General features: G+C 36.7%; 1 protein-coding gene across 9 annotated transcripts in view; it reads left to right on the forward strand.

The window, feature by feature from the left end:
• Positions 1-1,456: 1,456 nt before the first annotated feature.
• gbf1 (golgi brefeldin A resistant guanine nucleotide exchange factor 1) overlaps positions 1,457-17,672 on the forward strand; it is an 85,802-nt gene continuing 69,586 nt past the window's right edge. For all 9 annotated transcript variants that reach the window (XM_048204404.1, XM_048204406.1, XM_048204407.1 and 6 more), the window contains exons 1-3: positions 1,457-1,614; positions 6,805-6,907; positions 7,648-7,714. In XM_048204404.1, the coding sequence (XP_048060361.1) occupies positions 6,812-6,907; positions 7,648-7,714 (163 nt within the window). In that variant the 5' untranslated portion in view covers positions 1,457-1,614; positions 6,805-6,811. The remainder of the gene's footprint in view (positions 1,615-6,804; positions 6,908-7,647; positions 7,715-17,672) is intronic.

Consider the following 17,672-nt stretch of genomic DNA (forward strand, 5'->3'; position numbering starts at 1 on the left):
AAAGGTTCCTCTATGTGAAAACCCTCTTTTGGAACCTTTATTTTACCTTTATTATCGATCCATTCATATAAAGTATTCAGTATTTGAATAAAGAATACTGTAAATAAAAATGATAGGCTACCCAATAAAAAAGATCAAATAAAAAATAAATAGGCTATAATTAAATCCTACCCAAGTCAGTTGTAGGCTAATTTAAAGCAGATGTGTGCAGAAAGGCTATAATTCTCTCTTGATAAGCCATTAGATTCAGGAGGTTTAACACGAATCGCTAATTCGTACGAATTCGTACGTTTTTTGCTAAATCGTACGTATTTTACGAGTTGCCAAATTCGTATGAATTCGCACGAATGACCTAGCCCTAACCCCGCCCCCAAACCTACCCGTACAAATCGTATGAATTCGTACGAGTGAAGTCGTACGAAGCCACCTCGTAAAATACGAACTGGTCGTGGGATGGCGTTGAATCGGCCCAAAATTTACGCCAGTTTTGCGTGCAACGACTAAGCTACTATCTCAAGTTACTTTGTAATGCGCTTTTGTAATGTTTAGTTAGGTTATTTATAAATCAAATGTAGGCTACGTTATGCACTTCTCTTTATATGTAGATAGAAACGTCTTAATTAAAAAATAAAAACGAATTAACTGTTTTAGGTATTCATGGTTCAGGGCTATATGGCATTAGGAATGCTGATATTATTAGACGTTGAAGATGTATGTTTGTTGTACACTTCTTCTGAGTTTTTTTTTTTTTTTTTTTTTTTTTGGATACACAACACGACGTTACAGATTATGGATAGACTTCATGCCCCGCACCTGCAGTCAAACAATAGCCCAGGCTACTGGGCCTTGGGCAAAATTGTTGAATGTGGATATGAACTTTTGTGTATTATTCTGTATAACTTAGTCCGTTTATTTTAATCACTGGGTTTATGCTATTCTGTTAGTAAACACCTTAAAATACCTTTTCAAATGATTTGCAGCATTGACATAAGTTTCTGTATTGACGTGTATTGTTAATTTCTGTCAGAATCTTCCGAAGGACTGTTCCTATGCAGTCTAACAATATTTATTTGGAAGCTGTATCGCTTATTAATTTTCTTTATGAAAACGCTTTATCAGAGCTCATGTAGGCTTGACAGGAGAAAAATAAGCCCGTGTGTATGAACTGAACTCTGAACGCCTCCGTCGTGCTGTTTCGTCAGCAGTGTAATTCAACCAACCGTGCTGGGATGTGATTTCACCGAAGAACCGCCCTATTTTAAACGCGAACAGGAGAATATTAATGTTACGGCAACGATAAGCAGTGTTATTGGCTTTGCAATATGTAAACACGTAAAAATAGCCATTTAAAATTAAGTTAATGATATGTTATTGTTTCGAAATAACGACTTAATCTCTTTTAAACAGACGGGAAGTAAAGTCCTAGAATCAAAAGGCCATTGGCTGAAACAGCTGTCAGTTGACAGGAAATATCATGGTAGTGTGCGCCTACACCATTTCCACGTCAGTAAGTTTGCCTGTGGTGGAGATTACCTACCGGTGACAGAATATCTGTCTAGTGATATTACAGAAAAACAGCAGGGCATGACAACTCTACGTGGAACTGTCTAAAATGTAAGCCTTTATTCAACGCAGTCATTACAGCATTATTACTTATCTGTACGCTTTTGGCAGCCTGCTAAACTAGTTAGCCAAACGAGTAGAAATGAATCTGAACGCCATTTTGGATTCGCTGCCATAGAGTCAACAGCAGTGTTTTCATGTTTTTCTGTTTTGACAGACGCGTGAATGCAGAAAGAGACACAATCTCTTATAAAGTAAAACGAGAGGGTCACGAGGTCTTATTTCACACGTTTATTTTTGTAGTTTAACAGCTGTAGTCGGTATGACAAACCGCTTGCTAACTTGTTGACAGGTTGGTTAGCTGCATCATCAGCTCTGTTGATTATTCATAAGTCTTTTGGTTTTCTCATTCATATTCGCATCTTTAAGTAGAAGAAATGTGGAAGATACGTGAAGATATATGTTCATATTGGTCGCTTAACACGTGTATTTTGTTATTGACAAGCATTGCTAGCAAGCTGGCTAAGCTTATTTGGCCTACTGATCAGTTCAGCTATAATCAATTCACACTCCTCATCAACCTTTGAACATCATACGGCGCAGTGAGACAGACTGTGGAAAGATTGTTTATCGTCAAAAGATGCTGGTATTATTAATGCTGTTGGAGATAACGGATCTATGCATTGTGCCTGACTGTCTGTCATGAAGATGTGCTCTGTAGCATCATGAATGATGCTGGTTGTTAGTACGTGGCCATCATCACTGAATGATCCGGGCCCTCTCTTTCAAATATCTGCTTGTAAGAGAGCAATCAATTATGTGCTTCATTAGATGGGTTAATGTTTATGCTCCGATATTTGACTATAGTGTTTCATAATTTCTTTTTATTATGTGTTGTTTTAGGGGTACAGTGTTGTACATTTACAACACTGTAGTTTACAGATATTGAACTTAAATGCTCTTAACCCTGTAAAGTCCTGTAAAGATTTTTTTTTGAGTATCCTATTTGATACATCAGGATTTTGTAGCTTATGTGGTATGATATCGGAGAATATGAAACTCAATATGGAATCCTCAGTTTTATTCAGAGGCCCAAATAAACAAAAGACAAAATATAAATTTTTGTGCAGTTGGTGATATTCATAATATGACTAAAAAGTCTAATGAAATTCTAATATCATGAAAATCATGAAAATGTGCGATGTTGGGCATTTAGGTTTTTGAGCATTGGTTGGATTATTTTCTAGTTGGACGGCGTTGTTTTTTTGGGGGCCAATTCAGCATGCTGAATCGGCATTGGGCCATTGGTGAAAGAGAGAAATTTTGATTGGCTTTTCAGCTTAGATAACGAGTCACTGCATGAGAATAAAAGCGAAAATGATGGAAGTGAGCAAAGAAGTCAAGATGGTACAGGCGGAAGTCTGTTACAATTTTACATCATCTTACCTGAGCATTTGAATACACGAATATTTTCAAAATAACATGAGCCGAGTGAAGTAAAGAAAAGTGATCAGTATGATTGATATTTAAAATGGTAAGCAAGCGCTGCTTTGTTTACAGTTTGTATATGTGCAGTCCTAGTTTTGTTTTCCATTTTTATTGCCGTGGCCGATATATCGGCTGATATTTGGCATTAAGATATCAGCATCAGCCGATGTGTCAGAATGCCAGCGTCTGAGTACACAGCACTCACATTCTCTGTCTTTATTCGTTTTTTCAAAAATACTGATATTTCGATATGTATCGATACTGAAATATCGGAAACGATTCCAATCCTCCTTTTCTGCAGTATCGATACACTGATATCAGCTGTGCGTTCTCACTTTCTCTTCTCTAAGAGAAAATTTTCAACTGTGTGCTGTATGTAAAATTGGTTTTACTTTTAGTTTATTTAAAAAAAAAAAATTCCCAGTGCACACAAATTTACCAGATTACTGATTGCCATGTTGGTTGGTTACTGTGTTTACCACCTTCTCATTCATATTTTTTAACAATTTCTTTATTTGTGAAAAAATACTGAAATAGGATTACAGAATCAAGAAGTTGCCATCTTAAGTAGAAGTTAATTTTACTGTATATTAGGGGTGTGACGAGATCTCGTGTCACGAGATCTCGCGAGACTAAAATGTGACGAGATTTCTCGTCGAGGCAATAAGTAGTCTCATGATGTTGCTATGACACATTGGTTAGGATGATTAGGAAAGAATATGCCACCGCTACGTTTACATTACGCCTCCACCATCGTTTTGCTTTGTATTTAAATGAAAAACATTTAATTCAGTTGGATAACGGTCACCGCCGCGCCAAATTAACAGAGTACGCGCGAAAGTGAAAGTAAACGTGAGCGCGCATTCAAACGCAATTTCAATACCCCGCATTTTGAAAGCGGCTCCCTGATGAATGCAAATATCTCTCAATATGAGCTATTTTAGGCTGGGCAGTGTAGTTGTAACCATCTCTTAGCTCTGTATCAAACAAAAAATTGGTCTTATTTGCACTTTGAATATTGAGAGAGTGTGATTATGGTTGCACTTAATGTAAAGTGTTTCCATAAAAATGAATAACCGTTTTCTCTTAATCTTATTAAGCACAAACAATAAGGTTTCATTTGTTAACATTAGTTAATGCACTGTGAACTATTATGAACTAACAATGAATGACTATTTTTATTAACTAACATTAAACAAAGATTAATAAATACTGTAGCAAATATATTGCTCATTGTTAGTTGATGTTGGTTAATACATTAATGTTAATAAATGAGACCTTATTGTAAAGTGTTACCATTTTTATTTATACTTTTTTTAATTCTATGATCAGTTTGTGGAAAGGAGTTCAGTTAGGAGGTCAAAAGTTGTAGAAGCTCATGAATCATCTACAGTAAGATCTGAAGAGACTGAAATCATACAGAAGAGAAGTCAGTCAGTTGAGTTAGTAGCAAAACCTTTTACAGTACTTGAGTATTGTTGTCTTTTACTGCATATGATAATTCATACTCAGAAAGTAGAACTGAAATGACATTCATTACAAGATGATTAGTTAAAACATTTCAAATACACCTGCAGAATATTTTTTCATGTATTTCGCCATTGAGGATTTCTTAAAAATGGTGTGTAAAAATCTTGTCTCATCTCGTAAGATACCTGTCTCGTCACACCCCTACTATATATATATATATATATATATATATATATATATATATATATATATATATATATATATATAATATAAAATAAAATAAAATAAAATTGGCAGATCAGAAAATCAGAAACTTGCTCTCTAAGATGTTGACACTGGCTGTCAAAAAATCAATATCGGTCGACCCCTAATATTGAGCCTTTAAAATCTAAATTAAGCACTCAAGTGCATGGATAAAGCTTGCCACAGAGCAACAGCAAAAGTAATGATTATGAATGTGTCAGGGGAAAAAACAGAAAGGAGACTGTATAAACATAATTTATTAATAAATGAGTGATTTCTGAGTCCATATCGGCTGCAAAGACTCGGCATCTCCACGTTATAGTGGACGTGGCTATAGAGAGAAATGGACATTTCATACAGTTGAGATTACTTAATCAGAGAATGTCCCGAGCTGATCTCAAGGATGCGCTCTTTTGTAATGAATAACTTGAAAGCCATTTATTTAATGTTTATATTTATCTGCCATCAGAATATCTGAGATGTGGTTGCCGTAATGGGTTGCTTAGGGCTTTACAATATTTCATTTTAGCATCGATATCACGATGTGCGCATACGCGATAGTCACATCGCAGGATGTGCAATATCAAATATAGGGATCATAGTTGATCCATAAGCTGTACAGGCCAGTGTCCCTCCGGTTTGGAACGCATGTGATTCGTGGATTAATTGTAAAGTTTAACCATCATAGAGTGAAAGTTTATCATTTGCACGTTTTTAAGTCCTGTCAGTTTAAACATCAAGTGCAAGAAGACTGTAAGTCACGTTTTCTGTGCGTGCAAATTCAGTTCTCTTTCTCTTCTTTTTGAGCTTGAACAAACACATGTACACAAAATTAAGTCTAAATGCCCGTCTCGGCGAGTATCCTCGTAAACACAGTCGGTTATGTGTTGTAAACAATTGAGAAAGAAAACATGATGCATATCATTATATTGGATCTGTGCATTCATCTTAAAGTGACAGCAGCCTAATATACCCGCAGCTGTTTGTCACCAATGTTAATCAAACAACAGAAGAGAAAATCACTTTTGTAGCTTTAAAAAGATAAATTGTATTAAATAATTATATTTAATTTATTCACTAAAGACTATGCAGTGTTATTTTACATTTGATTATTCAGTTTCTCTATCTGAATACTGTTAGATTTACCTGAAAAACATAAAGCACTTCTTATTTCATTTGTATAGACGTTGTACGTGGGATTGCAAATTCAGAAGCGAAAGTGAAAGTGAAATGTTATAAACTGTTATATCTAGTCATCTTAGAGTGGTGCATGGATGACGTCAAAACCCAAAAACTAATTCACCAGTGGTTCCCTCCGGATTTTCCTTTAGAGTTATATAATCAGGTTTTTCAAATTGAGTAAAATAAGGACTGTGGTAAACATAACTTGATGATACTTAAACATTTTGCTCTGCAACATAAACTACACACATTCACACCCCAAACATTCTTATCTATATACTTATTTTCCAGGGAACCACTTTTGAATTCGTCCTTCTGGGTTTTGACATCATCCCTGCACCGCTCTGTTGTGATGTGAATCCCATAATACCATGGGTTTGATGGGTTTGAGTTTCAACCTGAACATGAGCCAAACATTTGCAAGTCTTTCTGCATAAACAAGTAGATTTTTTTTAGAAGATATATTGGAAATACGTTCTGAAGTTTCTATATATATTTTCTTAGTCATACAGAGCCTTTTGATCCTCAAAGTTGTATGTATGGTCCGATTTCTAATATTATTATTTTTTGGAGACACATTCAACATATTTTTGATTTCTGTGCTGCCTGTCTTGCCCTCACAAGGCACTATCTGGAATAATGAAGTCTGAGCTGATACTACCTCTCTGCTGCATTGTCTGGTGCTTTACACAGAGATTACCTCTAACTTTAAGCTCTGGTCTAGAATTGGTGGGCTAGTTAAACTGTTTGACTAGGATTATCATATATAATGTGTATGTCTCTCTCTTGCCATCAGTAAAAGATATACTTTTGAGTTTGTTACTTGTGTGTAATTGCATATCTTTAATTGCACTCTAGATTCACTATGGTGGACAAGAATATATACATCGTTCAAGGGGAGATTTCTGTTGTTGTTGCTGCTATCAAGAGGAACTCTAGATGGAGTACCCATACTCCTTTGGTAAGTTGTCCAACAAGAACATTGTAATTATTTGAAATGTAGGCCCTGATGTCTCATGATAGATATTTGAAATTACCATATACTGACTATATACTACATAATATACATTAGCCTGATCATATAATGACCTTAGTCACTCCGTCTATGGTGATTGTAACATATCAGATTAGTTGTTTATGAGGCCACATTTAATGACCTTACAGTATGTTTACATGATAAATATTTTCATGTTATGGCCGGTAACTGATAATTCTATACCATTTTGTATAAAAGTAAAAATAAAACATTAAAATCAGTCGTTTAAATGCTACAAGTCAATTTAGGCATCACAACATTTAAATGTACAACATGAAAAATGGATATTCATTTTGAGATGTGCAAAAGATTACATTTAACTGTATTATGCTAAATGTTTTTTAAGATTAAGTTTAAGTGAGTGTTAAATGATGGCAAAGGTAGTAGTAGTAGTAGTAGTAATCATAATAATAATCATTATCATAATAATAAATAGGAGAAATTAGCATGCACAATTAAATATCCAATTTTGACCCATAGAACATCATATCACCACACCAATCTATGAAAAATCTCTAATATTGGTCAATAACTGATAAGGTATCCATACATAATGCATCCCATGTTTAAATAACATAAGAATATCAAATGATGTTGTTAGTGAAATCATAACATGCCAAATTGTTGCTAACTAGAATGCTAAAATGATTCTCATTCTTTCACAGGATGAAGAACAGGATCCACTACTCAACAGCTTCAGCAACTTGAAAGAGACCCTCAATAACATAAAAGGTTAGTTATGATCAAACTCAGGATTGCCGTACACGAATAATTAACTAAGATGGCAACTGAAAAAGGTGTCTGTCCTTTAGTAGTCAGTTTATCCAGCCAATTTTGTAACAGTAGCTGTTGAAATGCCCTTCTCCCCCTCAGTCCTAATAATACAGATTTTTGATGAGGAGCCTTAAACACAAGCAAAATGATACGTTTTTGCATTCTGCCATAGCACCATTTCTTCTTTTCCTTTATTTAAGACTAGACTGAACCACGTCAGATGGGATCAAACTAAACAGACTTATTTAGCATTCGCAAAAGTGCTTCTTTCCTGCTACAGAACAAAAGCGTATTTAACCAGGTGTATGCTAAATTTCCTTGGAGAAAAGGGATGGCCTTTTCAAATCAGTCAATATTATCTTTCTCAATGTCTTACTATTGGGATTTTATGCCACCTTATCATTTTTGGGGTCCCATGGAAGCTGTGTCAGTGTTTGTTCATTTAGTTATCCAAATGCCTCTTAATGAATAGGACAGCTAAGGTAAATGTTATGCTAAGTTTTTATGCAATTGTTCCTTTGTTCAAAAATAAATGAAAATTCTTTCTTACTGTGATGTTCTCAAATGTAAAGCGGGATTGTCATCGTTTTATATTTGGTGCTATTTAACAGTCATAATCTCATTATGATTAAAATAATTTAATTTTTTTGAAGGTGCTGGGAGTTCCTATATAAGTTTTGAGGACTTTATAGTAAAATATTACTGAAATTGTGGAAATGAAGTGCTCATTTATGTCCACAACAGTGACATCTATGGCTTGTTTACAGAATTACACTAGAATCTTAAGAGCTTTTGAGTTCAAGTAACTTTAGTGTAACTTTAATGAGTGTGATGACTGATTAAAACAAGCCCTTTAGACTGTCTTTTAGGTAAGAGGGACACAAACTATCTCGACTAACATGACTTCCCTTTGGTAGCTGAAAGTCCTGCTAAGCATGCCAGCCTGATTCATCATAGTGAATTTCTGTGTATTAATGGAGGGGTGTGAGTTGATGAGATGTGCAACAGCTCTCTACTCTGTCCGCATGTCGTCATGCCTCTGTAATGGAAGCCCTGGACAGGGAGTCCTCTCTCTGGAGAGTACTGCTGCTCAGAGATGGACAGGAGCGGCTGTGTCTGGACCCAGGCAGAAATCTGCCAAACTCCCCGCTCTGACCCACAGCAAAGGCCTTGTTAGTTCTCTTGCGCTGTTGAGCAAGTGTTGACTTTCGTTTCCCTACTTCATGATGAATAAAATGGATGATGTTTGCTTGTTTCCAAGCCTAGGTACACTGCCGTTCAAAAGTTTGGGGTCTGTAATATCTCTTAAGCTCACCAAGTCTGCATTTATTTGATTAAAAATACAGTAATATTGTGAAATAGCATGACAATTTGAAATAAGTTTTCTATTTTAATAAAAAAAAGAAGTCATTTATCCCTGCGATGGCAAAGCTGAATTTTCAGCATCATTACTCCAGTCTTCAGTGTCACATGATCCTTCAGAAATCATTCTAAAATGCTGATTTGTTGTTCAAGAAACATTTCTTATTATGAATGTTGAAAGCAGTTGTGCTGCTTAATATTTTTGTGGAAAAACAGGACCAGGATTCTTTGAAGAATAAGAACAACATTTATTTGAGATATATTTTTTATATAGATTTTATAAATGTACTTATTGTAACTTTTGATCAATTTAATGCATCCTTGCTGAATACATGTCGTAATATCTTAAAAAAAAAAAAAAAAATCATACTTTTCCCCAAACTTTTGAACAGTTTTGTAGGATACAAAATAATGAGTCATGAGTAATGATTTTCAGCCATGGCTGTAAGTTATGCTCATCCCAAAGCTATGAGCAAATAACCAGCATTTACCTTACTGATTGCCCTGTTTTACTATTTGTCTCTTAATAATAGATCTAAAACGGTAAGCTCTTTGTGAGTAGTTCGCTAATATTTTTCAGTGCCTTTTCAAGAATGATAAAAAGGTTGAATTGGGTCTGGTCATATTATGTTGCCAGTGTTTTGGCTCAGTGTACTGTGAATCAAATTTTATATACGTATCTCTTAAATAGCCCAGCTGTCTTCTTAATGAAAGCCTGTAATTCCATTCACATTGTGGCCATTTTATTTTAGCCAACAACAAAAGATACCGCCAAAGGAAATGTGGATTAGCCCCAAAGGTTTACTAGCCACTTTCGCTGGCTTGATAAAGGTTTCATTCTCCTTCCTCTGCACCAGCCGCTTGATTGGCAGGCACATGTGCCGTATGGCGGCAGAATGCAGCTGGAAGTATATCATCTGCAGTTTAGGTTGGGTAAATATAGCAGGGAGACTTGTCAACTCCGAGAGATAGATTGTTCTGGGAAAGGAAGTGTTGTCTCTCCCTCCACAAAAAAAGTGTTCTCTTCTTGAATGAGGCCATTTTTGTATTTGTGAAACAAAGAGTTTCCAGTCCTGTTTGGGGTCATCAGAAACATGTGTTGGTACTTATACTACATCACCTGCATGTACACTACACCTGATTCAAGCAGTGTTTTTGGCCAAATGTGCTGAAAAAGATTGAAATGTTTTCATATTGTGAAGAATTTTTGCATGTTGGTTGCAGATTAAATAGAAATTGACCTATTTCAACAGGTATTTAGGTTACATATTGTTATAGATACTATAAGTACCCTACTTTTTTTGAGTGACGCACTGAAGTCATCGCTGAGTTTTCGATTTGTCTTTTGTCTTGGAATCTCAAGCATGAAGGTGGTGACAGCAGTGATCTATTTCATCTGGTGTTATTTGCACAGGACTCTTGGAGTGAGCTGCGCTTAGTTGCTGATAAGCATGGCCAGACTGAATCTGCAGACTTTTGCATTTTCTGTCTTGATTTGAGGGAAAGTTATATGGAATGACTTTAGCTGTTGTCGTCCTAAACTGACTGTAAACTGACTGACTTTATTCTGTGGAAAAGAAGACAATGGGGTCTATTGTCCTGGTTCCATAGAAGGAAAAAGTCATGTAGGTTTGTTGCGACATGAGGATGAGTAAATGAGAATGTTCTCTTTAAGAAGTATTTTGGTCTTATTGGTAGCTGAAAGCATTTTCAAATTAGCCCAAATATATTTATATTTTCTCTAAGTTTTAATAAAAAATGGATAAAGTTATAGTTACCTCCACGACCATTATTTTAATATAACATTTTTAATATTTACATTTTTGCCAATTTATAAAATAAACAAGTACAACAGTGCTGTGTTGGCAGCAGAAGCCAGTCAGATGTTCTTGTTAATCCTGAACCCCTCTGGAATTACAAACAAGCAACTTGGGGTGACAAATGAATGTCAGTGCATTCTGGGGTTTGTGTTTTTCTTCAAACAGCTTTTAGACTGTCCGTTTTTGAAATCCACAAACAGTGGTATTGGAGAAATGAGCTTTAGATCTTGTGTCTAGCTTGGTGGACAACTCCTCTATGAATCTATTGGTTTTGTAAGAGATATATTCTAGCTATGAAACGCGGTCTGTTTAACATCAAATTGAGAGCTAGGATTCAGTATGAGGTCAAGTAATTCTGTCGGATATTTTCGATATCCACTCTACATCGAATATCGTACCGTTGAGGCAAAAAGTGGGGAAGGAAACGACTGTTGGAATGAAGATGTCTCACCTTCTCATAGTATTCACTTTTTATACACTAGTCAGCCCAAGCTTTAGTCCTTTAGAGCTTTGGATCTTCCTCCAACCCTCCCCCTCCCTTTGCGTCAAAGGTCAGGTTTTTGACAAGTCTGTAGAGGAAGCCGACAGACTAAATCCTCTCATTTTTATTCATACAAATACAGGTTTAAAGACGCCACCTGGTAGATCCAATACCAGAGCTTTGTTTGATTGACAACTCTCTCACTTACCCTGTACTCCTAGCCTTACCTCTCGTTTGGTTTTCAGGTACTAAAGAAATTCCTCTTCTAATAGGTTAGACCACACCACCCGATGACTGGATGTCGACTAAGTTTTGTAGTAAACATTACAGTGATACTTTGATCGCTGGTTCTTTTCAGGCACTTTCTGTAATCTCTCCATCTCCTGAACAAAGGGCTGTGGAGGAATCCTTTGACTGTGTCTTCTTGATTAAGAAATTTGCTATGCCTTTTGACAGACCCTGAGTACAGTATTTGCAAGTTCTTTTCTCCGTATGTATGTATATTTGAAACTATACTTGACATCTCAAGTAATTTCTGCTTTGGTTGTGAGCTTTTTTCCCCCAAGGTTGCTAAATTTGGGACGAACAAAATGAACTGGATCAGTAGCAAGAAAGTTAGTTTTAAAGGGTTAGTTCACCCAAAAATGAAAATTCTGTAATTAATTACTCACTCTCATGACTTTCCAAACCCGTAAGACCTTTGTTCTACTTCGGAACACAAGATATTTTTGATGAAATCCGAGAGCTTTCTGACCTCCGATAGACTGCAGTGATATTATCACTTTCAAGGCCCAGAAATGTAGTAAAGACATCGTTAAAATAGTACATGTGACTTCAGTGGTTCAACATTAATGTTATGAAGCGACGAGAATAGTTTTTGTGTGCAGAAAACAAACAAAAATGAAGACTTTATTCAACAATTTCTTTTCTTCCGTGTCGGCCTCCTATGCTGTTCTCGTAGTAAACACTGTGCTGCGCTTCTGCGATCTGCGTCAGAACACCGGCTCGTTATTGGACAGCTCATGCATCAGCATCACACGCATGCGTCGTGGTGCTCACATGTACAGTGTCGGCCAATACTGAGCCGGTGGACTGATGAAGAACCTGGAAGCACTGCACTGTTTACTACATGAGCAGCGTAGGGGACTGACATGGAATTTTTGTCTTACGGGCGTGAAACGACATGAGGGTGAGTAATCAATGACAGAATTTTCATATTTGGGTGAACTAACTCTTTTAGAACTAGTTTAATTACTTGTTGGTCAGTCTTACTTTTCAGATTCAAATTAGTCAATCTACCTCTTTATGTAACTGAATGAAAAAAGTTAGACTAACTTTTTAGGTCTAGTCTAAGCAGTTTATACAACTGGCTGCTGGTGTCCTCTGTTTCAGTCTTAACACACACACATGTACAGTGAACTATAGCTCAAGGTCAAGTGTGAGCTGTCTCAGGCGAACAGCTGTGCCTGTGCTGGCGTCCCAACAGGGATTTCTCCTGGGGCATGTGGGAATATCCTGCTCCTTTGAGGCCCCGTGGACTCCTCTGCCATTTAATATGTGCTTGTATATCATACCTACATGATCTGCAAGAATGTGTTCTGACAAACAAACCGAAAAGAGCATAATCACAAGTCTGGTCAGACAAACACAAATGCAAATGTGTTTACTCATGATGGCAAATGGAGCAAATAAATTCACTTTGCCCTTTGAGGGGAAGTGAGAGGAACAAACATGAGGGTCTGCCACTCATGTCCTTGGTAACATCATCTAAGATGGCAAACAAATAGAAAGTAGAGTGTGAGTGTTCTCAATATCAATGTGATGAATGCTCCCTCAGGGAAGTCACTTAGGGTTTAAAATTACAGAATAATACAGACAGAAAGAACAGTAATGACTTACAGGACAGATATTAGGAAATAATTTAATCGTTTTATTTCTTTACAGCATGTTTTGCTTTTTCAGTTGATTGTCACATCCCGCTTGAGCTTTTATTCTATATGCTCCATATTTGTCTCGTTTTTTAAAGCCAGCATAAAATGGAAGTTGCACTAGTCTCTTCTTCCCTATTGTGACATATATCCGAGTGAAACCACTTCATGAACAAGAAAAAATGTAGGATGCGACTTGGTTTTGTCCATCTGGAATTCATTGGATAATTTGATCTATGTGGTTTGCAATTGCTATGATGTCATGTGAGTTTTAAAAAAATAAGGATGCTCTCAGATAAATCAAATACTGCAATATTCCATTAAAAAAATAACAATTGTCAATTTTGATTTCATGGTGAAGTTGTGGCCGCACAGGTAGTTTAAGGAAGTAGTTAAAGCTGTAAAACTACTCACTACTTTTGCATTCATCTGACCATGGTGGGACACATTTCTTGGTGGTCCTTTGCATAAGACATGTTCTTGCATTTCAGAGTAGTCTGTGCAGACTAATAGTTGAAACACAACATGCTATCGGCTAATTGAAGCAACAACATTAAAATATTGACGCAAAAAATATATAAGATGATGATCTAGTCAACCTCACTGAATTCAGCATGAGGGATGGGTCACGATGGTAGGCTAGTCGACTAATCGTCCAATAACCATAGTTAAAACGATGTGACAGACTGTCAGATTTTGTCTTGAATCCTACAAAGTGACCAACAGTAAATGGTCACTTGAGCAGACTTGATATATACCTTGTGCTGACATTGCACCATATTGTGATGCATACGTAATGTCCAAACTATTATCATTAACTTCTAATGCTAAGCTGAATGTTTAAAGGTAGGGTTACTGTCCGATGTGAATGTCAAAGAGATGAGATAGGAGCCTAACCTGTTGAATAGCGAGAGGTTCACTGGAAGGAATTTACAACTGCTGTCCCCTGAGGAGAGAGGCCTCCTTCCATTACGCCCAATCTGCCGTCCTAGGTTTCCATCACAAAACAATTCTCAACTGTCCCTGGATCCTCTTTAACGAGAGATAAGAAGAGAATAGTTGCTAATGTTTTAACCTTGTAACTGATACAGCACATTGCTTTCAATTTCTTTGTTTCAATTTCGCATGCATGTTAATGTATTCCAATTATTCCTAAACAGGGTGCTTATGCACGCTCATTCACAATTTGCATAATCCCCGCCCATGAATTACATGTGCAGGAATGCTGTGGGATCTTCTGGATCCCTTTCTCAGGTTTGGCTCCAGTATATTGCATAAATGCAAAAGAGACTAATTGGCCATATAACCAGTGTTGAGGGGTAACTCATTACCCCTCAACATAACGCAAGTTACGTAATCAGATTTTTTTTTTTTAAGTAACTAGTAAAGTAACGCATTACTTTTAAATTTACAACAGAATATCTGAGTTAGTTTTTCAAATAAGTAATGAAGGTTACTTTGTTTTCCCATTTATTGACTGACAGCTCTCCTGTCCCCATGTTGAGAGAAATCGTAAGTGCAGAGGTGTTGTGTGCGCTGTGTAAATATGATTGTTATTCTAGACTAGTTCTGTGAGCATGCATTTACTAATTTTCTACTACTTCTGTATTCCAGAACGGCAGCACCGCATGAATCCAAAAAAGTATGTCAGAACAGCTTTGCAAATGTTTTACATAAATTTATTTCACAAATGTGGCCCAATGTGGGAAGTAATGTTATGTTTGCATAACTTGTTTGAAAACAAAACGTTAATTTTGCAATTCTATTTGATGACACTATTGGTGACTTTTGATTCAGTCCTGTTATCTAGAATCATGAAACAAAAACTAGAAAAAAAATGTACTTTGGTTGTAATTGTGTAGAAAAGACTCTACTGTAGCTGCAGCACTTGGGCTTGAAAAATGAAGTGCATTGCTTGAAGTTGTGCAGATGCTTTTCAGAAGGTGTGTTGAAGTGTTACTTTAGCTCTGTAAATCCACAGTACATGCTTCATATGCAAGTCATCTGTCCCTGTGGTAAGTTTAACACCCATAGCATTGTACTGGTGTCACTCGAGGTGGCAGCATGCTCATCATGGCCCCTGTCCCGCTGTAATAAAACGCTCCATAAGTCGTGATGATGGATGCTTGTCTCCTGTTTGCCAAGCAGCAACCCAGCACTGGTTAGTAGCTGTAAATCTGGCCAGTTAACAGTGCTCTAACCGGGGACTGACAGTCAGGGCTTAGACCCGGTGTTAGGTGGGGATGCAACTGCTGTCCTGTTTCAGAGCCTCTCAACAATGTGCTGAGTGCATGGAGGGGCCCAGCGTACAACTATTAATCATACGCTGTGTTATGAAAGGCTCACGGGGCGGGAGTACGTGTGTATGGAGGAGTTAGAGGTGCCATTGGTGGGGTGGTGATGTTGACAGGAACAGAGGACAAGAAGATGGAGCACAATAAGCCAGCCGACTCCATGCAGCTTGTCCACATCCCTGACCTAAACATCTAACCCAACCAACCCTGTGCTTTAAAGACTAAACATTAAAAGGTGTGTGAGCTGCAAGGTTAAAACAATTATAGGGGCCAGAAGTGAAATTATATATTACTCTTTTTCTAGGAATTTATAGGTTAAAATCTATGATTGGGAGGTTTTGTTACACAATATAAATTTTATGCACAATACCTTAATGGTTATCAGCCAATATGAGACATTTATTTATTTATTTGTTTTATTTTTACTTTTGCAGTTTACCAGAATTGATTAAAATTTATATTTAATTATGCATGCTCATTTCCCCTGTTTTTACATTTACTTTTGTTATCTAACTCTCACTTAATCTTTAAAAACACCTATAATTTAGTGACACTTTTAAATGTAATCTCTAGCAAATGAATATCCATTTTTACACTGTACTTTTATACTTTATCAGGCCATAACATGAAATAATTATCAGCTTATTGGTATCAACCAGAATTTTAATATCAGTCTATCGATTTTTTTTACATGTAAAAATAATCTCTCTATACTACCCTTAAAAGTTTCGAGTTAGTATGAACTTTTTTTTTTTTTTTTTAATAATTACGTTTATTTAGCAAGGATGTATTAAATTAATCAAAATTCAAATCCTGTTCTTTTGAACTTTCTATTCATCCTGAAAAAAAAATTAAGCAGCACAACATTGTTAATGTTTCTTGAGCAGCAAAATAGCATATTACAATGATTTCTGAAGTATCATGTGACACTGAACACTGGAGCAATGATGCTGAAAATTCAGCTTTGCCATCCCTTTAATAAATTGCATTTTTAATTTGCAGTAATGTTTCACAATGTTACTGTATTTATCCTATGTGATGAAATAAGTGCACCCTTGATGAGCATAACGCTAACACTGCGCACACAGGGCGTCAGCGTCAACGCTTGACGGAGGGCGTGTCTGAAGCTTGTGTTGACGCGACCGTTATAGTGATAACAGCCAATCACATTACTTTCCGGTGTTGCACGCAATTGGCTAGCGACTGCTCTAGGGTATTTGCATAGGGCGATCTGATTGGATGACGCCTGCATTGGCACTTGAAAAGTTGACAAATCTTCAACTTCTGCCACTTGCAACGCGAGTGAAGTGACTCGATGGAACCCACAATTCAGTTCGGCAACGCATAACGTCACCCATTCAAAGTAAATGAGAAGCGTTAACGCCGGCGCCCCATGTGAATGCAGTGTGAGTCCTAACCAGACGCGATGCGATAAGATTCCAGCGACAAGCAGTTTGTCTTTCCACACCAGATACAAGTACGAAACGCAGCACAACCATTAAAATAACACAGCCAATCAGAAGAGTGTGTGCGTGGAGTCTCTCTGCAAGCGCACTGTGCACCCAATATAATCACAGAATCAAATTCATAAATGTTACGCCATTTTAACATTATTAAAAATACATACTGAGTGACTGAAACAGTCTTTATCATAATACACTTGCTTGTTCACATTGAGTTCACAGTTCTGAATGTTTTTGTTTCCTTAATTTTCAAGATCTGAGGTGAATTATCTATTGTCGATTCCAGTATGGCTATAAAGGTCACACAAAATATTCAAACTCACATTACATTCTTTTTACGTTAAATAAAGCACATAATCAGTACCTGAGATTTGTCATTCTTTGTATTTTGTTCCAGCTGCGACATCGCAAAAGTAAAAAGCGTTTCTAAAATAGATTCCGCTATCGTTTGCTGCGCATCACCGTTGTGGCTGATTAGGACAAAAACTCTGAACTTTTTGAAAAGATACCTTTTATTGCATGTCACAACGTTGCTTTGCATCTGATGAGGACACGGTGTAAGAGACTT

Source organism: Megalobrama amblycephala, linkage group LG10 (genome assembly GCF_018812025.1).
Source record: "Megalobrama amblycephala isolate DHTTF-2021 linkage group LG10, ASM1881202v1, whole genome shotgun sequence".
Taxonomy (NCBI): domain Eukaryota; kingdom Metazoa; phylum Chordata; class Actinopteri; order Cypriniformes; family Xenocyprididae; genus Megalobrama; species Megalobrama amblycephala.